The sequence below is a fragment of the Curcuma longa genome, chromosome 6 (genome assembly GCF_044706935.1).
Source record: "Curcuma longa cultivar G26 ecotype Majalengka, Jawa Barat chromosome 6, ITB_CL_G26_1.1, whole genome shotgun sequence".
Taxonomy (NCBI): Eukaryota; Viridiplantae; Streptophyta; class Magnoliopsida; order Zingiberales; family Zingiberaceae; genus Curcuma; species Curcuma longa.
The window spans coordinates 4,102,510-4,130,415 of NC_133866.1; the positions used below are offsets into that span (position 1 = coordinate 4,102,510).

Below are 27,906 nucleotides of genomic sequence, written 5' to 3' on the forward strand. Positions count from 1 at the left end.
GCTTTTTACAGTTATTCACTACTTCAAATAACCAACGAAGACCTGATTTTTATTTTATTTTAATTGATGATTTCAAACTGTTTAATTAGGAAGATCATATGATATGTTTACGTTGTTATTATTATTTAAAGGAAGGGAAAGAAAGAAAAACTGTTTTATTTAAATTTTAAAATTTAATATTCTTTAATTTTGGAATAGGATTGAATTGTTTATTATAATAGACAAAGATAGAATCTTAATAAAATCGAGAAAAATATTTTTTATTACAATGGTCAATTATAGTTTTTTTAAAGATACAATTATTTATATAAATTTTTTATTTAGCTGATTTAAATTATTTTTTCACATCCAAAACCTAGCTCACTTGTAATTTCTAGATCCACATCCATCCATGTGATTCGTTAAAGTCAACTAAACTTCACATTTTGTGATAAGAGTCCAAACTATTGTAACTAGCAAACTGATAAGTATATTCTCAAACGATCGATCTCTTACTTATATAATATCACTTACATTTAAAGTCTAGTGCATCTTTGATTTCTTCGCGCCTAACTAAACACAACATTAAAAAAAAGTCACCAAATTCCACTAAACTTGTCATTTTGCAATAAGAGTACAAACTATTGGAGATCGCAAACTGATAAAGAAATAATGTTCTCAATACGATCGATCTCTTGTTTATATTATCACCTTTGACTTTATAATCAAGCATCAATAATGACAATAATTATTATTAATAACATGTTCACATCACATCCCAAGGCATCACGTTCCTCAATTTGAGGAGTGAGGAGTGGAGAATATGAAATTCTCCACTGTTTTTCTTTTTTGACTTTGACTTTAAAGATGCTCGCCTTTCACTCAGAACCACAGATCAAAAACACATATTCAAAGAGTTTTCCACTTCTAACATTTACCACAATTACAAGCAACTCTAGTCAATACAATGCTTTTAGTCAACTTATCACAGTCCAACACCTATATATATATTTAATGTCATTTTTTTTAAAATTTTTTATTTTTTAGCCTAAATACCGTAGGTTAAATCACGAATGCTAGCTTCCGCAATACTCTCCTCCGTCATGATCAACTGTACCTTCTCGATTACCTCCTCACAGATGATCGTGGGACCGATTGTGTGAGGCAGCTGAGATGGCGAACTCCACCTTTTGCTGAAATGAATGTTAGCTCTCGGGATATGGTTGAATTGGTTAGCACAAGACAGACTTGTTGAAGTGAGCAAGGGTTGAATTTTGACGAAGCTGAGATAATGCCCTCCCTGTAATGACCAACTACAGCTTCTCGATTTACCTCTTCACAGATGATTATGAGACTGATCATGTAGGATCGCTGAGGTGACAGATTCCACCTTTTGCTGAAATAAATCCTAAATCTACACCCTAAAAAGATTGGTCCGATTTTATAGAAATTTTCTATCGATCATTAGAATATATGGGAAGTGCTCATACCATGAACTCGATGTCTAACGTTCACTATCCATAATCCCACGATAGACAAATGCTTTTCGTCCGATATTCAAACCGTGGGAGGCGGGGGTAAAATCTATATATTGATTTGTTATGACAAAAATAACACCGTTACAAAAGTAATGCAAACTGACAAAAATAAAAATAAAAATAAAAATAAAAATAAATAAAAAAAAAATTATGAATGGCAGTCACGTGTTGCTGGTCTTCTTTGGCTTCTTTGCATATAAAATCAATGGAACAGGAGAAAGCAAAATTGGCGTGGTGGATCTGCTAACTTCGATCGCGACGCATCCTTTCGGCTGGGACATGTTTGATGAAGAAGCCTCTTGGAGCATCTTAAAAGGAGATTCCGATACGAGAAAGCCCTTTTAAGCAAGTTTTATGCACTCTGTCTATGTTGTTTAGAATTTGATACCATGCTAATCATAACTTTGTAACTTTATGCTTCACGACAATGAGGCTTCTTTGGCCACTCATTCTCAAAGATGATATATTATATACGACTAGGTCAATCTTCTTGTACAATAAGATACATACCATTGTGTTAGTACTCCATGAGTAACTACACAATCTACTAAAAGGGTGAATTGTAGGAGAAAAATGTATTCTTATCTCAAGCCTTTTACATAATTTTTATCGGCCATAAACAAGTCAACTCAAGTCAAACTTTGTGATGTTCAAGTTTATTTGATAAGGTAATCAAGTCAAGTCGAACTTAAAATGAATCAAGCCATTAAAATGATTATTCAAGTTTGAGTTGATTTCTTTTTAATAAGCTTTATTTTGGTTCGAGCTTGGTTTATTTAGACGTTATCAAGTTTTCATTTCAAGCTTGTTTGATTGTTTGAATTTTTTTACATTTTAAGCAACTTAATTATTGAGTCGAATAATACAAATTTATTTATTTATTTTGAACGTGTTATTTATTTAGCATGTTGATAAGAGTTTTATTGATGAACATTATTCAAGAATATTATTAACGAACTGAATACATATGTATTCAAACTTATTTATTTAGTTTAATGAGTTATTTAACAAATTTATTTATTTAAATAATTTTATGTGTATTGAACAACACATAAATAAATTCTTACCAAATTGAATACTAAATTTACTCATGAACATTTAGTCATTCTATTAAATTCACTTAAATTAGACACAAGATATAGCAAAAATCTTCTACAATCAAATTGAGGGGTAAAATTATAATAATAAATTTATGAGTGACATTTTTAAATAATTATTTAATTAATTATTTTTATTACTAATTTGGGTAGTTGGTGCCTCACATCATGCCATGCCACGTTGCTTTACACATGTTTGGCTGATTTTTTTTATATATAAAAAATTTGATTTTACTAATTTGAATGAAGAGTGCTCGATGACACATTTGGCATCATGTCATTTTAATGATTAAATATGTTTGATAAGGAGTTAGGAAGATTAAGACGATAAGCTATCTAATGGAGTCCGCATGGAATCAAACGTCAACCTTCACGTTCACCTTAAAACAATTCAATTACTCGACTTATCGATGCTATTGATGACTCACACACAAGCTCATGATAGTCGCGAGCTCGGAGCTTCGATCACTAGAAGCGATTCATGCCTTGCTTGTGAGCTCATAGCCGTCGCGATCGTGAATTCACAACTAGACCATGAGCTTGCTTGAGATGGCTAAGCCACAAGTTTGTAAAGCATCAAAGTTTTATAAAAAAAAACAAATATAAAAAATAGTGGCACATATATTTAAAATTTATTTATGAATTATTAGTGGGGCTTTTTGTCATTTTTTAAAACTTTTTTTTGTCTATTTTTAAAACAAAATAATATATTTATCATTTAAAAAAAATATGATATTGTGTATATTTTTTGTCATTCAGTGACAATTAGCCATAAGTATCATTTACTATTTTGGATATATTCTGTTAACAAAAAAGTATATTCCCTTTTGATACTTCTCACATTGTTTGACTAGAAATATAAAACTCAATATTTTAAAAGCTAATAATTACATTTCATTTGAATTTATTTATTTTTTAAATATCAATCATTTGATTTTACTGAATCTTTTGAATATTCAAAATTTGGAAGATAGAGTCCTCTTCAATAAAAGATTAAACATATATGAAAAAAGTAAATTAATGAGGATTATAATTGGTAGCTTCATATTTAATCTATTTGAAATCTTGTGATATTAAATTGTCTATTAAAATTCATTTATATTTTTTAATTTATTTTAATAATTAATGAAAATTTTTTATAAAATTAAATCGATCATTTTAAATTTATTTTATATTTTATCATAATTATGAAAATAAAGCGTCGGTTATTTTCTATAAATAGAACCCAGCAAGGCCAGTGGCAGCGTATCGCGTCGTCGCTGCTTCCCCCCTCGCTGCACGGGCTCGTCCTCGATCCCTCGCGAAGACGATTGCGGAAGAAAACAAGGGTTTCTTCGCAGGCAGCCGTCCCGTGCGCCTTGCTCGCGGTTTCTCTGTCTCGGTGCGTAAATTTTGACCGGTGTGAGTAGATCGGAGGTAGAGATGTCTAAGTTGGAGAAAATGGCATCCATTGATGCCCACATGAGGCTTCTTGCCCCCGCCAAGGTCTCCGAGGACGACAAGTTGGTCGAGTACGACGCGCTCCTCTTGGATCGCTTCCTCGACATCCTTCAGGATCTCCACGGCGAGGAGATCAGAGAAACGGTATGCTCACTCTGTTTGTGTCGTTCGGCGTTTCGGTTTGTTTGGATCTTTGATTTCTCTTTTGGATCAAAGGTAATATCTGCGAAAAAAATGGATTTTTGGTGGACTCTGATTGATTTGTCGGAAGGGGGTGGTAGTAACCATCTGGAATTTTCTTTTCCTTTTCCTCGACGATTCCTATGCTGATCCATTCGGGCTTTCTGTCTGGAGTAGTAAATGTTGTTCCTTTCTTCGTTTTATTTGATGGCGTTGTAGATCTGACTTTCGTAACTAGATTATTTCGCACAAGAGTGTAGGAACCACAAAAATAACGCCCTAGTGGCGAAGAAGCTTTCTCATACAAGTTTCTATATTGTTGCCCAAGCATTCATATTCTTTGGAATTCACTATTTGATTTGATTATTTGAATCTTGTTTTTATTAAACCTGAAGGAGCTAGTTGATCTTTATTGATAGAAGATTGGACTCTTTGTTTCATCTTGGGTTTTTTTTTTTGTTGGTACCAGGTTCAAAATTTGTATGAGCTTTCTGCCGAATATGAAGACAAGCCTGAGCCCCAGAAACTAGAGGATCTGGGAAAGGTGCTTACTAGTTTGGATGCGGGTGATACAATCGTGGTCACAAAATCATTCTCGCACATGCTTAACTTGGCTAATTTAGCTGAGGAGGTGCAAATCGCCTATCGCAGAAGGACCAAACTGAAAAAGGGAGATTTTGCTGATGAAAATTCTGCAACCACTGAATCAGACATAGAGGAAACACTTAAGCGCCTTGTAGTGCTGCTGAAGAAGTCCAAAGAAGAGGTATTTGATGCTTTGAAAAATCAGACAGTTGATTTGGTTTTGACTGCACACCCAACACAGTCAGTCAGAAGATCCTTGCTTCAGAAGCATGCAAGGTTTGTGTAGATTATCAATTACTATATACATTTTATAATTCATTTTGAGATACTTGCCATAATCATGTTTGATTGCCCAGTTAACACTGGGAAATATTTCTTTTAGTCCTCACTATATGTCCACATTACAAATACTTAAAAATGTATCTTGTCTTAGTAATTTCTTATCTCCATCATTCTGGATGTTTTATGGTTGCTTAACTATGATGAGCTTAAGTGAAACGAAGTTGGTATCTTTGGGAGTGGAAGCACAAAGAAAACTGGTGTCTTACTTATCATTTGTGATTTATATGATTTATTCAGGATTAGGAATTGTTTGACTCAGCTGAATGCGAAAGATATTACTCCTGATGACAAGCAAGAGCTTGATGAGGCTCTTCAGAGAGAGGTAATCCATCATATCATGCTTGCTTAACTTCACCATACAATTGATGTATAAACTCCATTGAACAGGTTTAGTATTTTGAAACAATTTATAGTTAAGTTGTTTTCTTTATATATTGTACGTGATTGGGCCGATGACATATTGTTCTCCATATTTCTAGTTCTGGACTTTCTTGTTTGTATCTAATGTGCAGATAAATATCCCACCACCAGTAGATATTGATTTCTGAACCAACCATTTGAAGTATGACTGTTACTATTTAATTGATGTGATCGTGTAGATTCAAGCTGCCTTCAGAACTGATGAAATCAAAAGAACTCCCCCAACTCCTCAAGATGAAATGCGTGCTGGAATGAGCTATTTCCATGAAACCATATGGAAGGGTGTCCCCAAATTCTTGCGGCGGGTTGATACAGCACTGAAAAATATTGGGATAGATGAGAGAGTGCCCTATAATGCGCCTCTTATTCAGTTTTCATCTTGGATGGGTGGTGATCGTGATGGTAAAGCTGTTTTGCTGATTTTAGACAAGTCTTACATTCATTTTCTAATACATGACTATAATGCATATGACCTAACTCCCGAACATGAGTAAGAACTTGGTTGCATTGTTCTTATAAACTTCTTGTGAATTTAGGAAACCCGAGAGTTACACCGGAAGTGACAAGGGATGTTTGCTTGTTGGCCAGGATGATGGCTGCAAACTTGTACTATGCACAAATTGAAGATCTGATGTTTGAGGTATTAACTGATCTTATTTTGTTTACTTGAATTCAATGAGATTTTTGATGTGGTCACAAGTTATTGATGACTTATTTTATTGCAGTTGTCTATGTGGCGCTGCAATACTGAACTTCGGGTGCGAGCTGATGTGCTTCACCGGTCCTCAAAAAAAGATGCAAAGCACTACATAGGTACTATTTATTTATTGTTATATCTCTGTGGACAATCAGGTTCATTTAAGCTTTAGTAACTTGTTATTTGCTTCCATTTGTCGTTCAACAGAGTTCTGGAAGCAAGTTCCTCCAAATGAACCTTACCGTGTTGTTCTTAGTGATGTGAGAGATAAATTATACAGCACACGTGAGAGGTCCCGCCATTTACTTTCAAATGGATACTCTGACATTCCCGAGGAAGCAACTTTCACCAATGTTGAACAGGTGCTATACCTCTACTCATATTAGCTGAAATATTTACCTGTGCAATTTTTCCCCCAACTTTTCCATTGTTCTGTACTAATCTTTGTGATGATGTCTTTCTTGCAGTTTTTAGAGCCTCTTGAACTCTGCTATCGATCACTCTGTGACTGTGGCGATAGATCAATTGCTGATGGGAGCCTTCTTGACTTTTTGCGCCAAGTGTCAACCTTTGGCCTGTCTCTTGTCAGACTTGATATTAGGCAAGAATCAGACAGGCATACTGATGTTGTGGATGCTATTACTAAACACTTGGGAATTGGATCCTACCGTGAATGGTCTGAGGAGCAACGTCAAGAGTGGCTATTGTCGGAACTTAATGGAAAACGCCCTTTATTTGGGATCGACTTACCGAAGACAAATGAAGTTGCTGATGTTTTGGACACATTCCATGTCATAGCAGAGCTTCCTTCTGACAACTTTGGGGCTTACATCATTTCAATGGCAACTGCTCCATCAGATGTCTTGGCCGTCGAGCTGCTGCAGCGTGAGTGCCATGTGAAAACTCCATTGAGAGTAGTCCCATTGTTTGAGAAACTTGCAGATCTTGAGGCTGCACCAGCAGCTTTAGCCAGACTTTTCTCAATAGATTGGTACAGGAAGAATTAACGGGAAGCAGGAAGTTATGATTGGATACTCAGATTCAGGGAAGGATGCTGGTAGATTTTCTGCAGCCTGGCAGTTATATAAAGCTCAAGAAGAGCTTATAAAAGTGGCTAATGAGTATGGAGTAAAACTAACCATGTTCCATGGGCGAGGTGGAACTGTTGGAAGAGGTGGCGGCCCTACTCATCTGGCTATCCTATCTCAGCCGCCTGATACAGTCCATGGATCTCTTCGTGTTACAGTTCAAGGTGAAGTTATCGAGCAGTCATTCGGAGAGGAACATTTGTGCTTCAGGACTCTCCAACGTTTCACAGCTGCTACACTCGAACATGGAATGCGTCCCCCCATCTCTCCCAAGCCAGAATGGCGTGCATTGATGGATGAAATGGCTGTTCTAGCTACGAAGGAATATCGATCTATTGTCTTCCAAGAACCACGTTTCGTTGAGTATTTCCGCCTAGTGAGTGATCTAATTAACTTTTGTACTCTATCATTTACCTGTACTTGGCATGTGATCTTTTACTTCCCTATATATAATGCAATTCTTGTTACAACTGACAGGCTACGCCTGAGCTGGAGTATGGTAGGATGAACATAGGCAGCCGACCATCTAAACGAAAGCCAAGTGGGGGCATCGAGTCACTTCGTGCAATTCCTTGGATTTTTGCATGGACACAAACACGGTTCCATCTACCAGTGTGGCTTGGCTTCCGTGCAGCTTTCAAGCATGTCTTGCAAAAAGATGCCAAGAATCTTCAAACTCTTCAGCAAATGTACAATGAATGGCCATTTTTCAGGGTCACCATTGACTTGGTCGAGATGGTTTTCGCTAAGGGAGATCCTGGAATAGCTGCTCTATATGACAAATTGCTGGTTTCCGAAGATTTGTGGAAATTCGGGGAACAGCTAAGAGCCAACTACGAAGAAACAAAGCAACTTCTTCTTCAGGTGCAATCTTCTTTCTCTCTTAAGTTTATCATCGTGAACAAGCTAGCAAAAAGTGGTGCCATCTTTAATTGGTTTTGTTAATTCTTTTATTTGTGCCATCTACCTAATTCTTGTAGGTTGCCGGGCACAAAGATCTGTTGGAAGGGGATCCATACTTGAAGCAGAGGTTACGTCTGCGAGATGCATACATCACGACTCTGAATGCTTGCCAAGCCTACACCTTGAAGCGAATCAGGGACCCGTCCTACCATGTTAATGTGAGGCCTCATCTCTCCAAGGAGATCACAGAGTCCAGCAAACCCGCCGCGGAGTTGGTGAAACTCAACCCCAGCAGTGAGTATGCCCCTGGTCTGGAGGACACCCTCATCTTGACCATGAAAGGAATTGCTGCTGGAATGCAGAACACTGGTTAAATTATGAACTTATTGTCATCAAGTTCCCGATCGATAAATAAGGCATTGCAAGCTTCTCTTTCTCTTTCTCCTGTAAGCTGCTAATTCGCCACAGCAGCATTGAGGCTTGTCAGACGAGCATTGTTGTCCGAAATGCTTTTCTCCATTGTTGCCTAATCAAATATAGTAGCTTCCTTACAAAGCTGACCGCAAAAACTCTTTCCTTTCTCACAATGTGTTTCCTGAACTTGTTAATGTTTTGAATTGTGATCATGTTTGTAGCCAATGATCTGTATTTTTGCTTATTTATTGGTTTATGCACTCTCCCTGTGGAAGCTTACTATATTTTGCATAGGGAAAGATTTATCAATGTGATCCAAAAATTTATATATTTTCACATTTGTTGTGTTTATCATATCCCAAGTCTTTATACAAGATGACACACACACACACACACTTAAACTAGGGATTGAAAATAGCATCAGAGAAGAACCACTGATTACATTGTCCCCAAGAATCAAATTAAATAAGAAGCCAAGTCCATCAAAGATGAATACCACATACAACTTAATATAGCTAGATGGTGTATCATTACATTAGGTTCATCTTTATGAATTTCTAAAATAAATACAAGAAAAGAACTTAGAACATCATAGGAAGTAGAACAAACCAAGTTTCTTTTATTTTCCTTAAAAGAAACCATGCATGGGATGCATAACTAGTGCAAATAAGCATCCAAGTTATAAGAAGATCATGTAGCATAGACAACATCAAATTTTATGTGCTCATGAGTTGACCTACAAAAATAAAGGATCAACAAGTCATATATACTAATAACAAAAAGGAAGGTGAATAACAAAAGGGTAAGATTAAGAGATTTATTCCAACAAAGTAACTGATCAGTCGTTAGGATCTAACCTTCTAATTATGCAACAAGTTGGAGAAGTCACAATATGACTATTGTCCCTTATGAAAAAGGATTCCATTCATCTGTTAGGTACTTCTGCAAACAAAAAGTAAATTAGTGAAATTATCAATTCTTTTCTTGCACACTAGTATTCATTTTTAGCTATCATATTATATTTATATATAACTAAACATTAGATGCAGGTTCTAACAGAGAAAAAAACAGTAAGTACAAGCGGGATGAATAGAAAATAAGAACAATTGTTTAAGAGACATGAATGGGAATCAAAAATATAATCACAACTACAGATACTTCAATAACTGAAAAAATAAAAACAAATTAAATATTTGAATTAATAACTAAAAGCAATTTAAAACCCAATTGTTGCTATATCCAGTCAGATATGGGCTACCAACATAAAGTAGTAATGCAGCAAATTAAAGGACATACCTGGCTCTGCAGTTTGGGACAAGCTTCAACAATCAGATTTCTCAATCGCCCCTTGATTTTCAATCCCTCTGGAATGACTGACAGCTTAGGGCAACCAAATATGCACAAAGAGTTCAAACGTGACTGTTCGAGCCAAATTGGCAAAGCTTCCAATTTGTTGCAATTTATTATTGTCAATTCCTCTAGGTCGGTAATCTTCATTAAACCATCTGGTAGACTCCTCAGTTCTTGGCACCCAAATATTTGTAACCTATGGATTCTCCTAAACTTCGACCAATAATTGAATTTAAAAGTAGGCATTAGCATCTCATTGCTCAACCAGAGTTTTAATTTCAATTTAGGAGATGTTGGAAATGATAGATGGAATTCCCTGAGCTTTGGACACTGAATTAGGGTCAATTCCTCAAGATTGGCAAAATAATTGGCCTTGCCCTCCATCCATCTGACAAAATAATCTGCCTTGGCCTCGGCCTCGGCCTCAATCAGTCTAGCAAAATAATCAACCTCAATCTTGATCTTGTCCAATTTGATAGAATAATCATTCCTGACCTCAGCCTTTGCCTCGATCTTGGCTCGGGCCTGGGCCCAAGCCTTGGCTCGAGCCTGGGCCCAAGCCTTGGCCTCGGCCTTGATCTCGGCCCAGGCCTCGGCCTCGGCCTCGGCCTCGGCCTCGGGCCTCGGCCTCGGCCCAGGCCTCGGCCAGGCCTCGGCCCAGTCCTCGGCCTTGGCCTCGGCCCTGGCCTTGGCCTCGGCCTCGGCCCAGGCCTCGGCCTCGGCCTCGGCCCAGGCCTCGGCCCGGCCTCGGCCCAGGCCTGGCCAAGGCCTCGGCCCAGGCCTCGGCCCTGGCCTCAGCCCTGGCCCAGGCCTTGGCCCTGGCCTCGGCCTCGGCCCAGGCCTTGGCCTCGGCCCAGGCTCGGCCTTGGCCCAGGCCTCGACCCAGGCCTCGGCCCGGCCTCGGCCCAGGCCTCGACCTCGGCCTCGGCCTCGGGCCTGGGCTCCCATGGCCTCGACCTCAGTCGGGACCCGAGCCCATGGCCTTGAGCGTCGGAGCATCGGCTTAGCGTCGACCCACGCCCGTCGCCCGAGCCTCGACCTTTAACCAGGCTTGGGTGTTGGCCAAAGCTTGGGCCTTGGCATCAGCCACGACTCGAGCCATGGCCTCTATCCGGGCTTCGGCATCGGTCCCGACCTTTTCCTTGGCCTCAGCCTCGACGATGGAAAAGGCTGCAACCAAGGCATGGCTCTTGGCCTCGGCCTTGATCCGTGGAACTCTCCTTTTAAAATATATAGGCAGGTCCCACTTCTTTAGCCTAGGCATTTCAGAGAATGTGAGTCTCTTCAATCTATAAAATGGAGCTTGTCTACCCGTCCCGTAGAAGTCATCATCTATCACCTTCACTAAATCAAAACCACTTATCACGATCTCCTCAAGCTTAGGTAGTAGTCCAAGTGCTGGTAGTCTCTCGCATCTCCTGAGATTAACTAGATGAACTGTAGTCAGATTATTCAGAAGAGAATATGTGTTCTTGATCAACCAACTTGGGAGTTTTATGCTCATGTATGAAACGATCCGCAAGACCTTCAACTCTTGTAGGTTACGGTGGAAGCCTTCGGTCAGCTGCAGTGTGGGCTCGAAAGTTCTTTCAGCAACCATATCATTCCACCATTCCCAATGCAGCATCAACTCATATACATGTTGATTCTCTTGCAAAATAGTGGGTGCAATAATATCCTTTTCTTCTGCTTCTGCTTCTGCTGATACTAATCTTTCAAGGTGTTGTATATGCAGGGATTCAAGATTTGTAAGAGCTTGCAACTCTGACAACATGACATTTCCAAGACCATCCATAGCATCATATCCCGACAACACTTCCAAGTTTGTCAATTGCCTAATTCCACTAGGCATTCTAGTCAATGATGCACATCCCAACATGTTAAGTTGCACCAAGTTCTTCATGTTGCTCAAATCATCAGGCAACTTCGAAAGCCAACAACATCCTCCAACATCTAATTCTTTCAAATTCACAAGGCGAGTGATTGACTCTGGCAACTTCTGAATCTTCAGGCAACATGACAATTTCAAAATCTGCAATTTTCTAAGCTTGTGGATTTGTCTTGGAAGCTCCTTAAGCTTTTTGCAAAGTGATAAAATTAGAACACACAAATTACTGAGGTTGCAGAGGCATTCAGGTAGTGTTTCTATCTTGTTCTCGGCAAGGTTGAGGTATCTCAAGCAATGCAATGTGCTAACTGTACTAGGGAGGTCTTGAATCATGATAGCTCTCATATGTAACGTGCATAAACAAGTGAGATTCAAAAACAAACCTTCAAGCTTCTTTTTTTCTATCTGATAAATATGTCCTTTTTTCTCTTCTCTATGCAAAATCAAAGTTCTCAGCTTGTTGGCTACCCCAGCGGCTTCAATGGCTTTTTTAGATTTCAAAATTCTTTTAGAATCAATAAACAAATGCAGATGGCGGCACCGCGGTGGTATACTTGAATCTTCACCAACCTTCATTCTGAAAAAGCATTGATCTAAGTTGAACTCAAATGACATGATTTGAAGATTCCTCTTTCGCCTTGTATTTGTTAGAGTGCCCTCGGCAATTAACATATAGAGCACATCTTCACTGTAGCTTTCATCTTCAGATCCTTCAAACAATAACTTGTAAAGAGAACTTCGTGTATCCTCAATTGATGAATAGTGTTGGCGCGCCAACAAAAAATACTTGTGTAAATGCTCAAAGTTGTAAAGCTGATTCGCTAGTTCTTGCCACTGATTCCTGTCTCTCCGCCTAAACATGAGGCCCGTACACTTTGGTGTTAGACAATCCCAAATAATAATCTGTCTGAATTTCTTAGCAAGTGGAATTAGCATATCAGTAGCAGTTGGAGAAGCCTTCTCTTTGTGCATATTGTTATTACCTTGGATTGGATGGGCAAATGTTGCATACCTTAATAATATTCTTACCCATGCATCCTCAGGCAGCCTGTTTAATTCGTATTCCTCGACGTTGAATTCTCTTCCATATCCGTCAAAAGTATACCCAGCGAGGATGACTTTGCTCCCCGGTGCACCGCAATGAAGGAGCTTCAGCTTAAGTTCCTCCCATTGGTATTTCAAAACATCACTTACATAAACATCATCCAAGATGAGCAAGTATCTATCTTCACCAAGATGTTCGTTGATAAGTGGCCAACAATCGATGTTCGTACATGGCTTCCCGGTCAACAATCTTGCAATTTCTTTGGCAATCACGTTGCTGTTGAAATCGCTAAAAGATGAAACATTCAACCATATTCGATGTTGGAAATGTTGACGCACCCAAGGGTGATGGTAAATTTTGCGAGCCAAGGTTGTCTTCCCATAATATTTATCACCTGTTATGGCAATGATGAAGGGTACATTTCCATCTTCGTCACATTGTTGTCGTCGAAGGAACTTTATTAATTCGGTCTTCGTCTTCATCTCTTCCTATCACCTCCTCACTCAGAATAGCAGCATAGTCATCATGGCTTGGATCCATGGAATCCATCATCTCCACCCAGAGGTCCAAAGCAATCCCCCTCTGGACTAGGTAATTCAACAAGCAAACTATCTCTTTGAGCTGTAGTAGGATGGACCGACGGCTGCTCGTCGATTGGATGTTGTTGTTGGCCAAGGGATGTAAGAAGTTGCTCATCTTCATCTTCTTTTCTATTTCATCTTCTTCACTTGGCTCCCAGTAGTCCAAGATCCTCTTGAGTAGGCTGTCAACATCCTCAACGGCCACACCCACATCCTGTTGAAATGTAGTGAAGCAATCAGAAAAGAGAATTAATAACTTTCCTATTTATAGAGATTGTCAAGATAATATATAAAAAATATTATAATAAATATGATAAAAATAAATATAGTGATGTGATGGGAACAATTGGCATCACGTGGCAGACTTAGGACTTGACATGTTAGGAGGATGCACCTACGTGATCCACTCCTGAGCTTGAGTGGGTGATGCTCTGGAGTGCTCGAGGGGGTTGAAGGCATCAAACTACAACTGGACTTTGTAGCAACTCGAATACTGTAATGTCTCGAGCACTGTAGCAGCCCGAGTACTATAGTTGTGTTGTTATATCCATGGAGCAACATGAAGGCATCGGTTACAAAGAAGGCCTTAGTTGTAGAATAGAAGAGGCATCGGTTACAGAAAACATAATGGTCATAGGGAGGCGCATGTTATTGAGTGGTGTCACCATTAATAATGATGCCAATCAAGGAAAAGGGCGGGTGGATTACAAAGATGCATAATAACACCAAGTATAGAAGGATGCACGCCGGTTATAAGGGGGCATTTGTTAGAGAATTAAAAGGTAATAGTGCCAACCCAGAGTTAGGAGCTATCCCAAAGAATTAAAGTTAGTAGATTCGAAAACTATGAGGAACTTATAGCCTTTCCTTCTTGTCAGTAGTAGTCATGATGATATCCATCAGTCCAATCAGCGAGAGTTGTTGCATGGCCTCTACCTCAGTCTTATCTATGCTAGTTAGTATGATATTAGGAGCCACAGGAAAATTGGAGGTGCCAAAGCTGAAAGAAATTCTTGGTATGGTACCAAGGCCAAGTAAAGGGAGAAGGAGGTTGGATAAAAAAAAATAATGAGTTTTTTTTTAATTTATTGAAAGTCGGATATTGTTACAAAAACTACGAGGAAGGCTGGGTAGAAATAGAAGACTTCGACCTCACTTTTCTTAGGGTAAAAAAATAGTAAAAGATGGTCGGTGTTCACAGAAGATGATAAAGAGTTGACAGCTAATTGCAAGGCCTAGTTGAGGACATCGAAGAAGGAGCGAAGGGGGAAGAGTCCACCAACCATGACAGTAACTAACTGTTGAAGAAGAATGTGGAAGTATGAGGCTCACAATGCTTAAAGGAAAATGTGTCATGTTTCCAAATTAAAAAAAACTATGCCCTGGCCAGTCCCGATTCACCGTGATTTCCACCAACCATCTGTCCATAAAAGAAGGTAACATAACTTGTAGGGGGCTGGTGAGGATGTTGAAATGGGTTGGGAATATGAATCTGATGATCAGAAAGAATGTTAAACGTGGTCCGGATAGCTTAATTATCAATTTTTGTATATTGGAAGGGGTGGTCTCAAACCAAAATGAGGAACTAATGATAATGACTAAGGGGTAGGGGGTGATGGAGATGAAACATGTAATGGAAAGGATGAGCCAAAAGACTTACTGATGGGATAGGGCTTAGTGGAACTGGGAACAAAGGCAGTGGATCAAGTGAGTTTAAGAACAAGAGAAATGATGGCTGTGAAATTGTAAATGCTGACAGATAAGAATTTTTGAGTTTTGTTACAAACTATAACCATTTGTAGAGGACCATTTGATCTAGGGTGAAAGTGTGGACCCTTGGGCATAACCATGGGATAAAGTAGAGTCGTATTAAGGCAGATCTTGAGATTCACGATGAAATGATGAGTTAAGCCAATGGTGAGACACTTGCATGTGCAGTAAAGGAGTTGTGGTTTTCTGAGGCAAATCGTAGGTGCTATGGTTGAATAGGTGGCTATTCTATAGTGACGATGATGGTTTTTTAAAGCATCATGGTGTCAAAAGGTAGTTTTAATCCCCAAGAAAGTGCAAGCTATGTTGATCTAGACATATGCAATTCCAAAATAGTTGATGCATCAATTGTCTAATCAATCGGACTATGTCCTCTTTCGACTAGACTTGGAAGGGAGGTTTGTGATGTGGGAAAAAGTATGGGCTCCACATAGCATGACCATAAACATGGTCAACCTAGACCATGGGGCATGCCTGAACATTCAATCAACTTAGACCCATACCATGTGGCACGATGGGAAGCCCGATCAACCTAGACCATCAGTAGCTATAAGGCAAGACAAAATTAGGATTTAGGTTGGCCAACAATCAATTTCATGATGGTTTGATTTGGATCTAGCCATATCAGCCCGGTCGATATATCATCCCAGTAGGGAATTCAGTCCAAGTCAGCCAAGCCAACGATAAAGTACGAATAGGTAGATTAATATCTTTTGGGGTGAGTTGGTAAATGTCGAGTGCTTAACAGATCCTTCCGAGTCATTTTCAGAGTAATCCCAACAAAGCTGAGCTCGGATATGATGAGGAAGTTACGGATTAGAGAAGGTGTGAGTTACTGGGAAGACGCCGATTACACGGTTGATAGTTGACGCATCCATTACGCCATCAGTAAAGGCATTGCATGAGAGAGGTACTTCGGTTACAAGAGCAAGTAATGATACCACCTCCAATAATAATGAGTCGAGGCAGTTACTAGAAAGGTAGGCATAAATATTGCAAAGGGGCACTCATTAAGGTTCTTGTGCACTCTCTCTTTCCCTATTCTATATAAAGCGATGGTTACGAACAAGGAGAGGTTGAACAAGATATTCTATGACCACTCTTTTACTTTGTACTTCATTTTATCTCCACCTCTCTATTACTCTTGTTCCAACTTGAGGGTCGAAGGGACCACACCAAGGTGCGCCTGACCCTTTCTAATTTTCTTTTAGTCTTTCTTGGTGAAGCGGACTCGTCAGAAACCAACTCGCAGGGAGCTGACTGGCCATAAGACCAACTTGTCAGAAATTGACTCGCCAAACGCCAACCTACCAAAAGTTGACTTGCTAGAAACCGACCATAGAAGCCAACTTGTTAGAGGCCAACAAAGTCTGCTCCAGCGACCGTTGGCTTGTCCTGCTCAACCCATCTCTTAATCTCAAACTGAATTATATGATATATAATCTCAATCATTATATTTTATTGTCATTGCAATCCAAAAATGGTAAGTCATCAGCAATTGCAATCAATTTCTGATTATCCTAGATTACTATATTTATCATCATTATCCTCCGACAAACACAATGGAGATATCAAACATTGAGTTTGATTGTCAGTCCCCACCTTGGCCTGCAACACTCGTCTCGTCTTTTGACGTCTCAGCCAGTCATCCCTCTCGGCAAAGGAGACTCTCGTCTCGTCTTCGGATGTCTCGGCCAGTCATCTTTCCCGGCAAGGGAGACTCTCGTCTCGTCTTCTGACGTCTCGGTCAGTCATCCCTCTCGGCTGAAGGGAGACTCTCGTCTCGTCTTCTCGGACGTCTCAACCAGTCATCCCTCTCGGCAAGGGAGACTCTCGTCTCGTCTTTTGACGTCTCGGCCAGTCATCTCTCTCGGCAAAGGAGACTCTCGTCTCGTCTTCTGACGTCTCGGCCAGTCATCCCTCTCAGCAAAGGAGATTCTTGTTGCGTTTCTTGACATCTCGGCAGACAGACCATCTCAGTGAAGGAGGACTCTCGACTTGCCCCTTAGCGCCGACATCGATCGACTCTCTTTCTAGAGTTCCGTCAAGTCCCTTTCATTTCCACATACAAATCCGGCCACTCCACCTCTGTCAGGCTAGACTGTAGCCTTAACTAGGCCCCGCTGACACTGGTTGTGGGCGTCGCCGCTGTAAGAGGAAGGAGACAGTCAGTGGCCCAAGTGCAGTTTCCTCTGGCGTTAGTCCTTGTTACGCCATCGCATTAAAGGCGCGCCCAGTCGTTATACGTGGCTTCTTCCTCTAACCTCGTGGCCTGCACGCACTACCATAAAAAAGATATGGGGGACCAGGCTCGAGCTTCCCCTACACTCTGCCCCTATGCATGTATCTCAAAACGGAGGAGACAGAAGGAAGGTCCTTCTGGTAATCGTGTATGGGCCCGAGGTGTACAGCAGCCGACTCCACGTACGGAATCCAGAGGTTGGCTATAAAAAGAGTAACTCACCACCATGCAAGAGGTCGGTCTTCGAAAACCCTCTCCCTACTTTTCCTATTGTTTCTTACTTTCTCCTTCCTCATCGAAAATCCTAACTTGAGCATCGGAGTGGCTTATCGGGACTCCCCGGGGAGCCATTCTAACCTCTTTTGTAAGTACGTTTCAAGATTTTCTTGACGGTGGTTCGCTCGTTAGACCCCTCGCCTAACTCAGACATAGGATCGCTTAGCATCAGACGGTTCGTTGACTGGTGGCTTGACCCTCCGTGGCATTTAGCCGAAATATTTTTGGCGCCGTCTGTGGGAAATCTGAGCTAGGCATTATAATGGTTAACACCAGAAGAACCATTGATAATCGTGATTCGATAGATGAAAGGAACGCAGACGAAATGGTGTCTCTAACTCCTGCACAACTAGATCATCTGGTGGATCAGATAATGCAGAGAGTAGTGCAGCGGCAGCAGCTGCTACAACCACCTACGGGGGAAACACTTCACCCCTAGCTAGCGGGCAGCCCGCCAGCCAAGCTTCGTGCCTGGCCCGACCCTGCCGCCGGTGGCGGCCTCCATCCAGCGGGAAGTGCCTCCACCCAGAGAAGACTCCCATGAATCTCATGCTAGGGAAGCCCCCCTGCATGACCGGAAAGGTAAGGCCCCTGCTCTCCCTGAGGAAGAGAAGGAGAGCACCCCTTTCTCCAAGGAGATCTTGGAACAGGAGCTACCCCGCCATTTTCGATAGATGCAAATCGGAGACTACGCCGGTACCACGGATCCGGACGATCGCCTGTGCCGTTTCGAACATGTGGCTTTGCTACACCAGTACGCTGATAGGGTAAAGTGCCGGGTTTTCCTGAACACCCTATCAGACCCTCTCAAAGATGGTTCAAGCGTCTCCCCCTTTCTCCATCCATACCTTCAGGGACTTCAAAGCCGCCTTCTTGCATCAGTTTGCCAGTAGTCGAAAATACCAGCAAACTCCGCTCGATCTGTTTGCCCTGAAGCAGAAGCCCAAGGAGACCCTGAGGGAGTATCTCCAACGATTCAACAAAGTCGTGTTGGATGTGCCCTCTACCCCCTCCAACATATTGATCAACACCCTCACCCAAGGATTGACGGAAGGTGATTTTTTCAGGTCTCTCATGAAGAAGCCGTTGAGTAGCTATTCGCAGCTACTAGATCGCGCCAACAAATACATCCACCTGGAGGAGACCCAGATAGCCCGTAAGGCAGACGGAGGTCCTGCTCCCCGCCCAGAGAAAAAATCGGCTCCTCCTTCGTCGAGACGAGAGGTTCCTCCAAGACTGCTCAACTTCAGAAACGGACGTGTCGTCCAAACGGTGGACTCTGCCCCCCTCTTCACCACGGGACCAAGCTTGGCAGGAGGGCCTCCTGTCTGCTTCTGTACGTATCATCAGTCTCACACGCATGGAACTGACGAGTGCCGAGAGCTCACCCAGGAAGTCAGCCGTCTGGTAAAAGAAAGGCAGCAGACTCGAGGAGCTCCTTTCCCGGCTCCTCAGCGCCCTCCAGCCCCTGATAGAAGACGAGAAAATTTTTCTCCATGGCGTTATCCATCTCCCGCGGGTGCCGCTCCTCACAGAGAGCCGGAACAATGCCGACACCCCTCACCACCCTGAAGAAGCCCTCGCCGCAACGCTCCCCAAGACGAAGAAAATAGGTGAGTTCGGCAACACCACGAGCCACGAGGGGAACGTCCACCTGCTCCCTGTGGCGCACCCGATAACGTCGCCTACCGCGGGGATATCAACATGATCTCCGGAGGATCCACCGACGGAGACTCCCATCGTGCCTGCAAAGCTCACAGCCGGAGTATGGAAACTTACAGCATCGAGGCAGGTAAAAATGGCCCCCTAATCCACTTTGGCCCACAGGATCTAGTGGGAATATCTACGCCTTATGACGATGCTCTGGTCATCCGAGCCACCATTGCCAACTATAATGTAGCTCGCGTCTTCGTCGACACCGACAGCTCCGTCAATGTTCTCTACAAGAGGCTTTCGATCAGATGTAGATCGACAGGCAGGAGCTATACCCCATGTCCACTGTCCTCTTCGGGTTCTCTGGACACGAAGTACAGCCCCTGGGCAGATCAGCCTACCGCTGTCCCTAGGAGAGGAGCATCAGCGGCGCACCAGAAGTGTCACCTTCGCGATGGTGGACGCGCCTTCCGCTTACAACGTCGTACTGGGAAGGCTAGCCCTGAGCGCCTTCCAAGCCGTTGTATCGACCTTCTACCAGAAGATCAAGTTCCCTGTGACCGACCAGGTGGGGATGGTAAGTGGAGACCAAGGTATGGCGTGTCGCTGCTATGTGGATATGGTGCAGGCTTGTCGCAAAAAAGCAAAGGTCGTTCGAGGCGAAGTCCAGGCTCTTCATGAGACGCCCCCTTCCTCCTCCACCTGCTCAAAGGAAGAGGTGTCGATTGTGCTTGGAAAATCGAAGTGCATCACGTAGATAGCTTCGGACATGCCACCCGAACTCAAAGAGGCTCTGGCCGAGTGTCTTGTCTGCAATTGTGACTTGTTTGCCTGGTCACCTCAGGAGGTCAACGAGGTCTCTCCTGACCTCATGGAGCACCGCCTCAACGTCCTCCCGGGGTCTCGGCCCGTACGACAAAAGAAACAAATTTCTTGCCGGCCCAGGACTTGGTGATAAGGGAGGAAATCAACAAGCTCAAAGATGTCGGACACATCCGAGAGGTGCAGTTTCCATCCTGGCTAGCCAACGTGGTCCTCGTCCCCAAGCCCGACAACAAATGGAGAGTCTGCATCAACTTTCGTGACCTCAACAAGGCCTGCCCAAAAGACTGTTACCCCCTCCCGCGAATCGACCAGCTGGTCGATTCCACAGCCGGCTGTGAGTTTATATGTATGTTGGACGCATACCAGGGGTATCACCAGATCCTCTTGGCTGTAGAGGACCAGGAGAAAGTTAGCTTTATTACCTCTGATGGTACTTTTTGTTACATCGTAATGCCTTTCGATTTGAAAAACACTGGCGCCACCTACCAACGTCTCATGGATAAGGTCTTTCGGCAACAAATCGGACGTAACGTCGAAGTCTATGTGGACGACATTCTAATCAAGTCTCCTAAGACCGAGACGCTACTCCTGGACATCGAAGAGACCTTCGCCACCTTAAGGAAACATGGGCTTAAGCTCAATCCTAGCAAGTGTGTCTTCGGCGTGAGAAGCAGACGGTTCCTGGGATACGTCGTCACCGAGAGGGGGATAGAAGCCAACCTGGAGAAGATCCAAGCCTTACAGAATATGGCCTCCCCTCGCAATGTCAAGGAGGTTCAGCGTTTGGTGGGTCGAATCATCGCTCTCTCCAGATTCATCTCTCACTCGGTGGACAAAAGCCTCCCTTTCTTTAAGATCTTGCGCAAAGCAACTCGTTTCTCTTAGGACGCCGGATGCGAGGAGGCCTTCACCGCTCTCAAATCCTACCTCGCCACCCTTCCTGTCCTGTCCAAGCCAGTGGAGCGAGAACCCTTATGGGTATACTTGTCCGCCTCCGAAGGCGCGCTTGGGTCCGTGCTGATCCGGCAAGAAGGTAAGATCCAACAACCCATCTATTTCTCAAGTCACCTGATCAAGGATGCAGAAACGCGGTATACCACTTTGGAGAAGCTGACCCTGTCTTTGATACTCACCACCCGTAAGCTCAGGTCGTATTTCTTGTCTCACCCCATCACCGTGCTCACCAACAGCTCCTTGGGCAAGGCCATGACGAACCCTGAGGCTTCAGGCCGTATGATCAAGTAGACAATCGAGCTCAGTGAATACGACATCTAGTACCTACCCAGAACCGCCATCAAGGCCCAAGCTTTGGCGGATTTCCTCACGGATGTATCAGGGCCTGAGAATCAGGAGGCGTGGAAGATCTATGTCGATTGGTCAGCCACTAAGAGCGGCAGCAGAGTGGGGGTGCTCTTGCAGTCCCCGCAAGGCGACTCCTTACAACTGGCCATTAAGCTGCAGTTCCGTGTCTCCAACAATGAAGCCGAATACGAGGCCTTGCTAGCTGGGCTACAAGCCGCCAAGCATGTCGGAGCACGTAGAGTCGTCATCCACTCGGATTCGCAACTCGCTTCATGTCAACTGGAAGGTACCTTTGAAATTCACAACGAGTGCTTACAGCGATATGCGGCGACCTTCGACAAGTTGAAGGCTGAGTTCCAGGAGGTCACCATCGTGAAAGTTTCGAGGACAGACAATTATAAGGCTGATGAGTTGGCTAAGCTGGCCAACATGGTGCAGACTTGGACCATCGAGGAACCCGCTGTACGAGAGCAGTTGGTGGCTCATATAGATCATGTCTCGCCGCCAGCTTCACCAGCCGATTGGAGAGATCCTTTTATCTCCTTTCTCCGCATCGGAGCTGTGCCCGAGAAAGTTGGGCCTCCGCGCACCTTTAAGCAGAGGGCTTCCTGTTTCACTCTCATCGGGGACATCCTCTACAAGAGGGCTTTCTCTCGCCCCTTCCTGAAGTGCCTGGGCAGTGACGACGCCGACTATGTGTTGAGAGAAATCCACCAGGGTTGTTGTGGAAACCACATCAGAGGAAGAACGCTGGCGCGGAAGGTCTTGCTAGCTGGTTACTTCTGGTCCACTCTGCAAGCCGACGCGGCCCAACTTGTCCTCACCTGCTCAAGTTGCCAGAGACATCAACCTGTCTTACACCAGCCCGTCGAATACCTAAGAACCTCTGTCGTTTCCTGCCCCTTCGATCGGTGGAGCATGGATATAGTAGGACCCTTTCCTGCTGGACAAGGTCAAAGGAAGTTCCTACTGGTTGCTGTGGACTATTTCTCCAAGTGGGTAGAAGCGGAAGCCTTGGCCAAGATTACAGAAAATGCCGTCTTAAAATTCCTATGGCGTAGCATAGTTTGCAGATACGGCGTGCCTCCACAGATCGTCTCCGACAATGGGAGGCAGTTCCAAGGCCGCAAGTTACAGAAATGGTGTCAGGACTTTAACGTGATCCACATCTTTACCTCTGTGTATTACCCCCAAAGCAACGGGCAAACCGAAGTGGTAAACAGGGAGCTAGTCAGGGGGCTGAAAGTTCGGCTCGACCGCGCCGGAGGTGGTTGGGTGGAGGAGTTACACAATGTTCTATGGGCATACCGTACTACCCCCGCGAGGGCACCGGGATGACTCCTTTCCATCTGGTGTACGACGGAGAGGCGGTGATCCCTGTGGAGATAGGCGTACCATCCCCTCGGATCCAGGCTTATGCTGATGGCGAGGATAATGCGGACCGGCGCCTTCTGGAATTGGACCTCATCAGTGAAGCCAGGGAAGTGGCCCACACAAGACTCCAAACATATCGTCAGCGCATGAGCACAGCCTATAACAAGAAGGTTTTCCCTCGATCTTTTCAGGTAGAAGATGTGGTATGGAAAAAACTTAATCCCATGGGAGACGTCAGCAAGTTAGAACCCCGCTGGAAGGGACCATTCTGGATCACCAAGAAGATAGAAGGAGGATCATACTATTTAGCGGATCAACATGGAAAGGAGCTCAAGCGCCCGTGGAATGTTCAGCATCTTCGGCCTTATCACAGCTAACTCTTTTTTTTTCTCCTTTTTCCTTGCCAAGTTATGCGGTGACATGTGCAGCTGTATTGTTCTACCATGCAAGGATCGCTTCTCAAAGCCCTGTCTCCCCCAAAGGACCTCAACAGCCCTCTCGGCCCCACTCACCGATGGCTAGATGCTTAAGGCCTCAACAGCCCTCTCGGCCCCACTCGCCGACGGCTCGGCCGTGACAATGGTTAAGCCCTCTCGGCCCCACTCGCCGATGGCTAAATGCTTAAGGCCTCAACAGCCCTCTCGACCCCACTCGCTCGACGGCTCAGCCGTGACAATGGTTAAGCCCTCTCGGCCCCACTCGTCGACGGCTAAATGCTTAAGGCCTCAACAGCCCTCTCGGCCCCACTCGTCGACGGCTCGGCCGTGACAATGGTTATGCCCTCTCGGCCCCACTCACTGAGGGCTAAATGCTTAAGGCCTCAACAGCCCTCTCGGCCCCACTCGTCCACGGCTCGGCCGTGACAATGGTTAAGCCCTCTCGGCCCCACTCACCGACGGTTAAATGCTTAAGGCCTCAATAGCCCTCTCGGTCCCACTCACCGACGGCTCGACCATGATAATGGTTAAGCCCTCTCGGCCCCACTCGCCGACGACTAAACGCTTAAGGCCTCAACATCCCTCTTGGCCCCACTCGCCAATGGCTCGACCGTGACGATGGTTAAGCCCTCTCGGCCCCACTTGCCGACGGCCAAATGCCTAAGGCTTCAACATCCCTCTCAGGCCCCGTCAGCTGACGAGTCACACTCAAGACCTCAACAACCCTGTTTGTCTCCCTTATTCAAAAATTCTACTGCTCTCCCTACGACGAGATCCATTTGTCTCCATCTGAGATTACCACGACCTCTCCCAAACAGGGAAGCCAAGTGTTCGATAACGGCCCTTCGCGAATCTCTCTCGAACCTGAAAGGGTGGGCGAACCCCCGGGATTTAGCATACCTGTGGGGAACATAATGCCTCCCCCTCCCTTTTCGATTCTTGCCAATATCTCACACCACACTAAGTGGCGACAGACTTTTCCCTCTCAAGACACAATCAAGCTACCAAAGAAATTGGAGACATTCAAAAATATTTTATTCGATAAAGGGGAGATTTTTCATGAAGACACAATAAAGAAAACATATTTGATCCTAATCGCTCCCATAACCGTCGGGATCATACGGGATTTGCACGGGAGATCGGCGGATGGGCGAGACGTAGCATGGAGTCTTCTTGGCGAACTCTCACTCTAAGACCTCCACCCGCTCCTCGACCTGCTCCCACTCCCCGTCGAGCAACAGTGCTCGGGACTTCACTTCCTCGAGCTCCCGCTCGAGCCGAAGACGATGTCCGACCGCCCCGGCCAGTGTCTGATTAAGCCTCTGGTTCTCCAGCCTGGCCAGGACGAGCTCCTCTTGGAGTTCTCCGACACATCTACGCACAGCGGTTAGCTCCTCATGGAGATGTATCATCTTAGCACAGTACATGGCCGCCCTGTGTACCCACCTGGTGGTCTCATACATAGCCTCCATCTTCTCCACCCTAAGGCGCCTCAACTCCCTCTCCATGGCAGCAGGATCCATGATCACCGTGTTGAAGAAGTATGAGTAATGAAAGGGGATTTCTTTGACGAGGGGCAAGGCACATAAAGCCCCATTAATATAGGGCCGTAAGAAAGGAAGACGTACTGGCATGTCGCCCCTCACCGTCATCAGTCAGGCTCATTAATGATCAATGGAACGGGCGATGAGATGTGAGGAAGTTCGCTTTACACCACCTCTTGTTGCTGACAGTTGAGGTTACCGCAAGACCGTCGGATCGTAGCCAGGGGGAGATGAAGCGACAGGAGATCGACAGATGGCTATCTCTCTCTTCGACTCCTTTCGCCGCTCAAAACGTTGAACGGCGTATCACCACCCTCGGATCCCGAGTAGTCCCCATCAGCCGTCGGAGCCGTCGAATCCCTCCACCACTACCAGTCCAGTCAGTCGGACTACGCCTCCTTCGACTAGACTTGAGGGGGAGGCTTATGATGCGGGGAGTCACGGCAGGTGACGTGGTTTTTTCTGTGAGTCACCACACGGTCAAAACTCAGGCCAAGGTGGCACTCGTGTCCCTTACCCCACCTTGGCCTGCAACACTCGTCTCGTCTTTTGACGTCTCGGCCAGTCATCCCACTCGGCAAAGGAGACTCTCATCTCATCTTTTGACGTCTCGGCCAGTCATCCGTCTCGGCAAGAGAGACTCTCGTCTCGTCTTTTGATGTCTCGGTCAGTCATCCCTCTCGGCAAGGGAGACTCTCGTCTCGTCTTCTGACGTCTCGGCCAGTCATCCCTCTCGGCAAGGGAGACTCTCGTCTCATCTTCTGACGTCTCGGCCAGTCATCCCTCTCGGCAAAGGAGATTCTTGTTGCGTTTCTCGGCAAAGGAGATTCTTGTTGCGACATCTCAGCGGACAGACCATCTCAGTGAAGGAGGACTCTCGACTTGCCCCTTAGTGCCGACATCGATCGACTCTCCTTCTAGAGTTCCATCAAGTCCCTTTCATTTCCACATACAAACCCGGTCACTCCACCTCTGTCAGGCTAGACTGTAGCCTTAACTTGGCCCCGCTGACACTGGTTGTGGGCGTCGCCGCTGTAAGAGGAAGGAGACAGTCAGTGGCCCAAGCGCAGTTTCCTCTGGCGTTAGTCCTTGTTACGCCATCGCATTAAAGGTGTGCCCAGTCGTTATACGTGGCTTCTTCCTCTAACCTCGTGGTCTGCACGCACTACCATAAAAAAGATATGGGGGATCTAGCTCGAGCTTCCCCTACACTTTGCCCCTATGCATGTATCTCAAAACGGAGGAGACAGAAGGAAGGTCCTTCTGGTAATCGTGTATGGGCCCGAGGTGTACAGTAGCCGACTCTACGTACGGAATCCGGAGGTTGGCTATAAAAAGAGTAACTCACCACCATGCAAGAGGTCGGTATTCGGAAACCCTCTCCCTACTTTTCCTATTGTTTCTTACTTTCTCCTTCCTCGTCGAAAATCCTAACTTAAGCGTCGGAGTGGCTTACCAGGACTCCCCGGAGTGCCATTCTAACCTCTTTTGTGAGTACGTTTCAGGATTTTCTTGACGGTAGTTTGCTCGATAGACCCCTTGCCTAACTCGGACATAGGATCGCTTGCGTCAGATGATTTGTTGACTAGTGGCTTGACCCTCCGCGGCATTTAGCCGGAACAGTCAGTTTATTGAAATATCTTCTCCAACTATACTATATGGCCAATCAAAATTTTTGGAATAGTGACTATTAGTATATATGACCAATGATGCGATAGATCTGATATTGTTATGAACTTTACTTTTGATGACAAAGGACAACAATTAGAAGAAGGAGATGACGAACTGTTATTGATGGTTGGAATCCAATCTGTCACTGGAAAAAGAACAACAAAAAAAAGGAGGCTGCAGTTTTGTTACTGTTGGATTTCTGAAAGAGAATAGCGAACTTGGTGATTTTGGAAAAAGAAGAGTTACAGTTGCAATTCTAGTGACCAAATTGAATAGAAGTTGTTGGTGATTGCTGGAGAAGCTGAAGGAGGGCTGCTGGTGGCTAGGAGACATCAAAGATATGTTACTGCTGGTGGCTAGAAGATCGACAACAAGGATGCCGCTGCTATTCGTGGCTGGACTTTGAGGCACTTGAAAGGAAAAAAGGGATGAACTAGAAGAGGTGGAATTTGCTGTGGCTATTGAGAAGAGAAGATTGATATTGTAGGTAGAGGGAGGAAGAAGAAGAGGTGGTGACGTCGGTTTAATGACTCTGATATCGTGTTGAAAGATAAGGAAGTAAATAGACATTATTCTAATTGCTTATTTATACAGATAATATATGAAAAATATTATGATAATAATAAAAATGAAATATAATCTTAATTATTATAGAAACAAGGATAGATATGATTGCTGCATATATCATCTATCAACAACTGATTATTAATATCCTTATATTTATCATCATTAATTACCTGCATCCACTCTGCTACATTAGGCTCGTCTGGCAGGCGAAGAGCAGCATCCATGAGGAAGGAATGGAGGGCCCAAAGGTTGCCTCGAATCATTTCCAAGTGATTCGAGATGCGGAAAGCCTTCCCTAGTGCCACCATCTCAGGCGCCGGCAAGATCTGCATCGCTATATGCCTCAATTGCGATGCGGCCGCCATAGATATGTATTTAGCTAGCTGGCTGCTTTAATTTGGGTGGTTTCTCTTCTTCTTAATTTGTATGATCTGTATCTTATATAAAGGCCGCCAAGGTACGTAGCGTAAAGCTTAATTTACGTGTTTAATTTTCTCATTGTTCTTTAATTGATGCTGGCTTCGACCTTTTACAAAGTTAGTTGTGTGATGGATGGATGCCTATTTAGCAAGCAACAATAATATCTTTATATTATTTTTCACACAACTTTAGTTCTTGCATTGCTTGCTCAGGAGTAATGTTCGATACTTAGCTTGGTCTAACTAACCAAGACAAGAATATAAGGCCATGAAGTGGAA

The 27,906-nt window shown here is 44.1% G+C and overlaps 1 protein-coding gene and 1 pseudogene across 1 annotated transcript; one reads left to right on the forward strand and one right to left on the reverse strand.

Moving 5' to 3' along the window:
• Positions 1 to 3,882: 3,882 nt before the first annotated feature.
• LOC141830613 (phosphoenolpyruvate carboxylase, housekeeping isozyme-like) lies at positions 3,883 to 8,908 on the forward strand. The gene is given in 11 exon segments (XM_074718017.1): positions 3,883 to 4,198; positions 4,704 to 5,095; positions 5,399 to 5,483; positions 5,761 to 5,983; positions 6,118 to 6,221; positions 6,307 to 6,394; positions 6,486 to 6,640; positions 6,746 to 7,275; positions 7,277 to 7,742; positions 7,844 to 8,230; positions 8,347 to 8,908. Coding segments are annotated over 11 exon segments (2,889 nt in total). The 5' UTR covers positions 3,883 to 4,036; the 3' UTR covers positions 8,644 to 8,908.
• A 2,128-nt stretch (positions 8,909 to 11,036) lies between these two features.
• Positions 11,037 to 27,573, reverse strand: LOC141830457 (putative disease resistance protein At3g14460; annotated as a pseudogene).
• Positions 27,574 to 27,906: the final 333 nt, after the last annotated feature.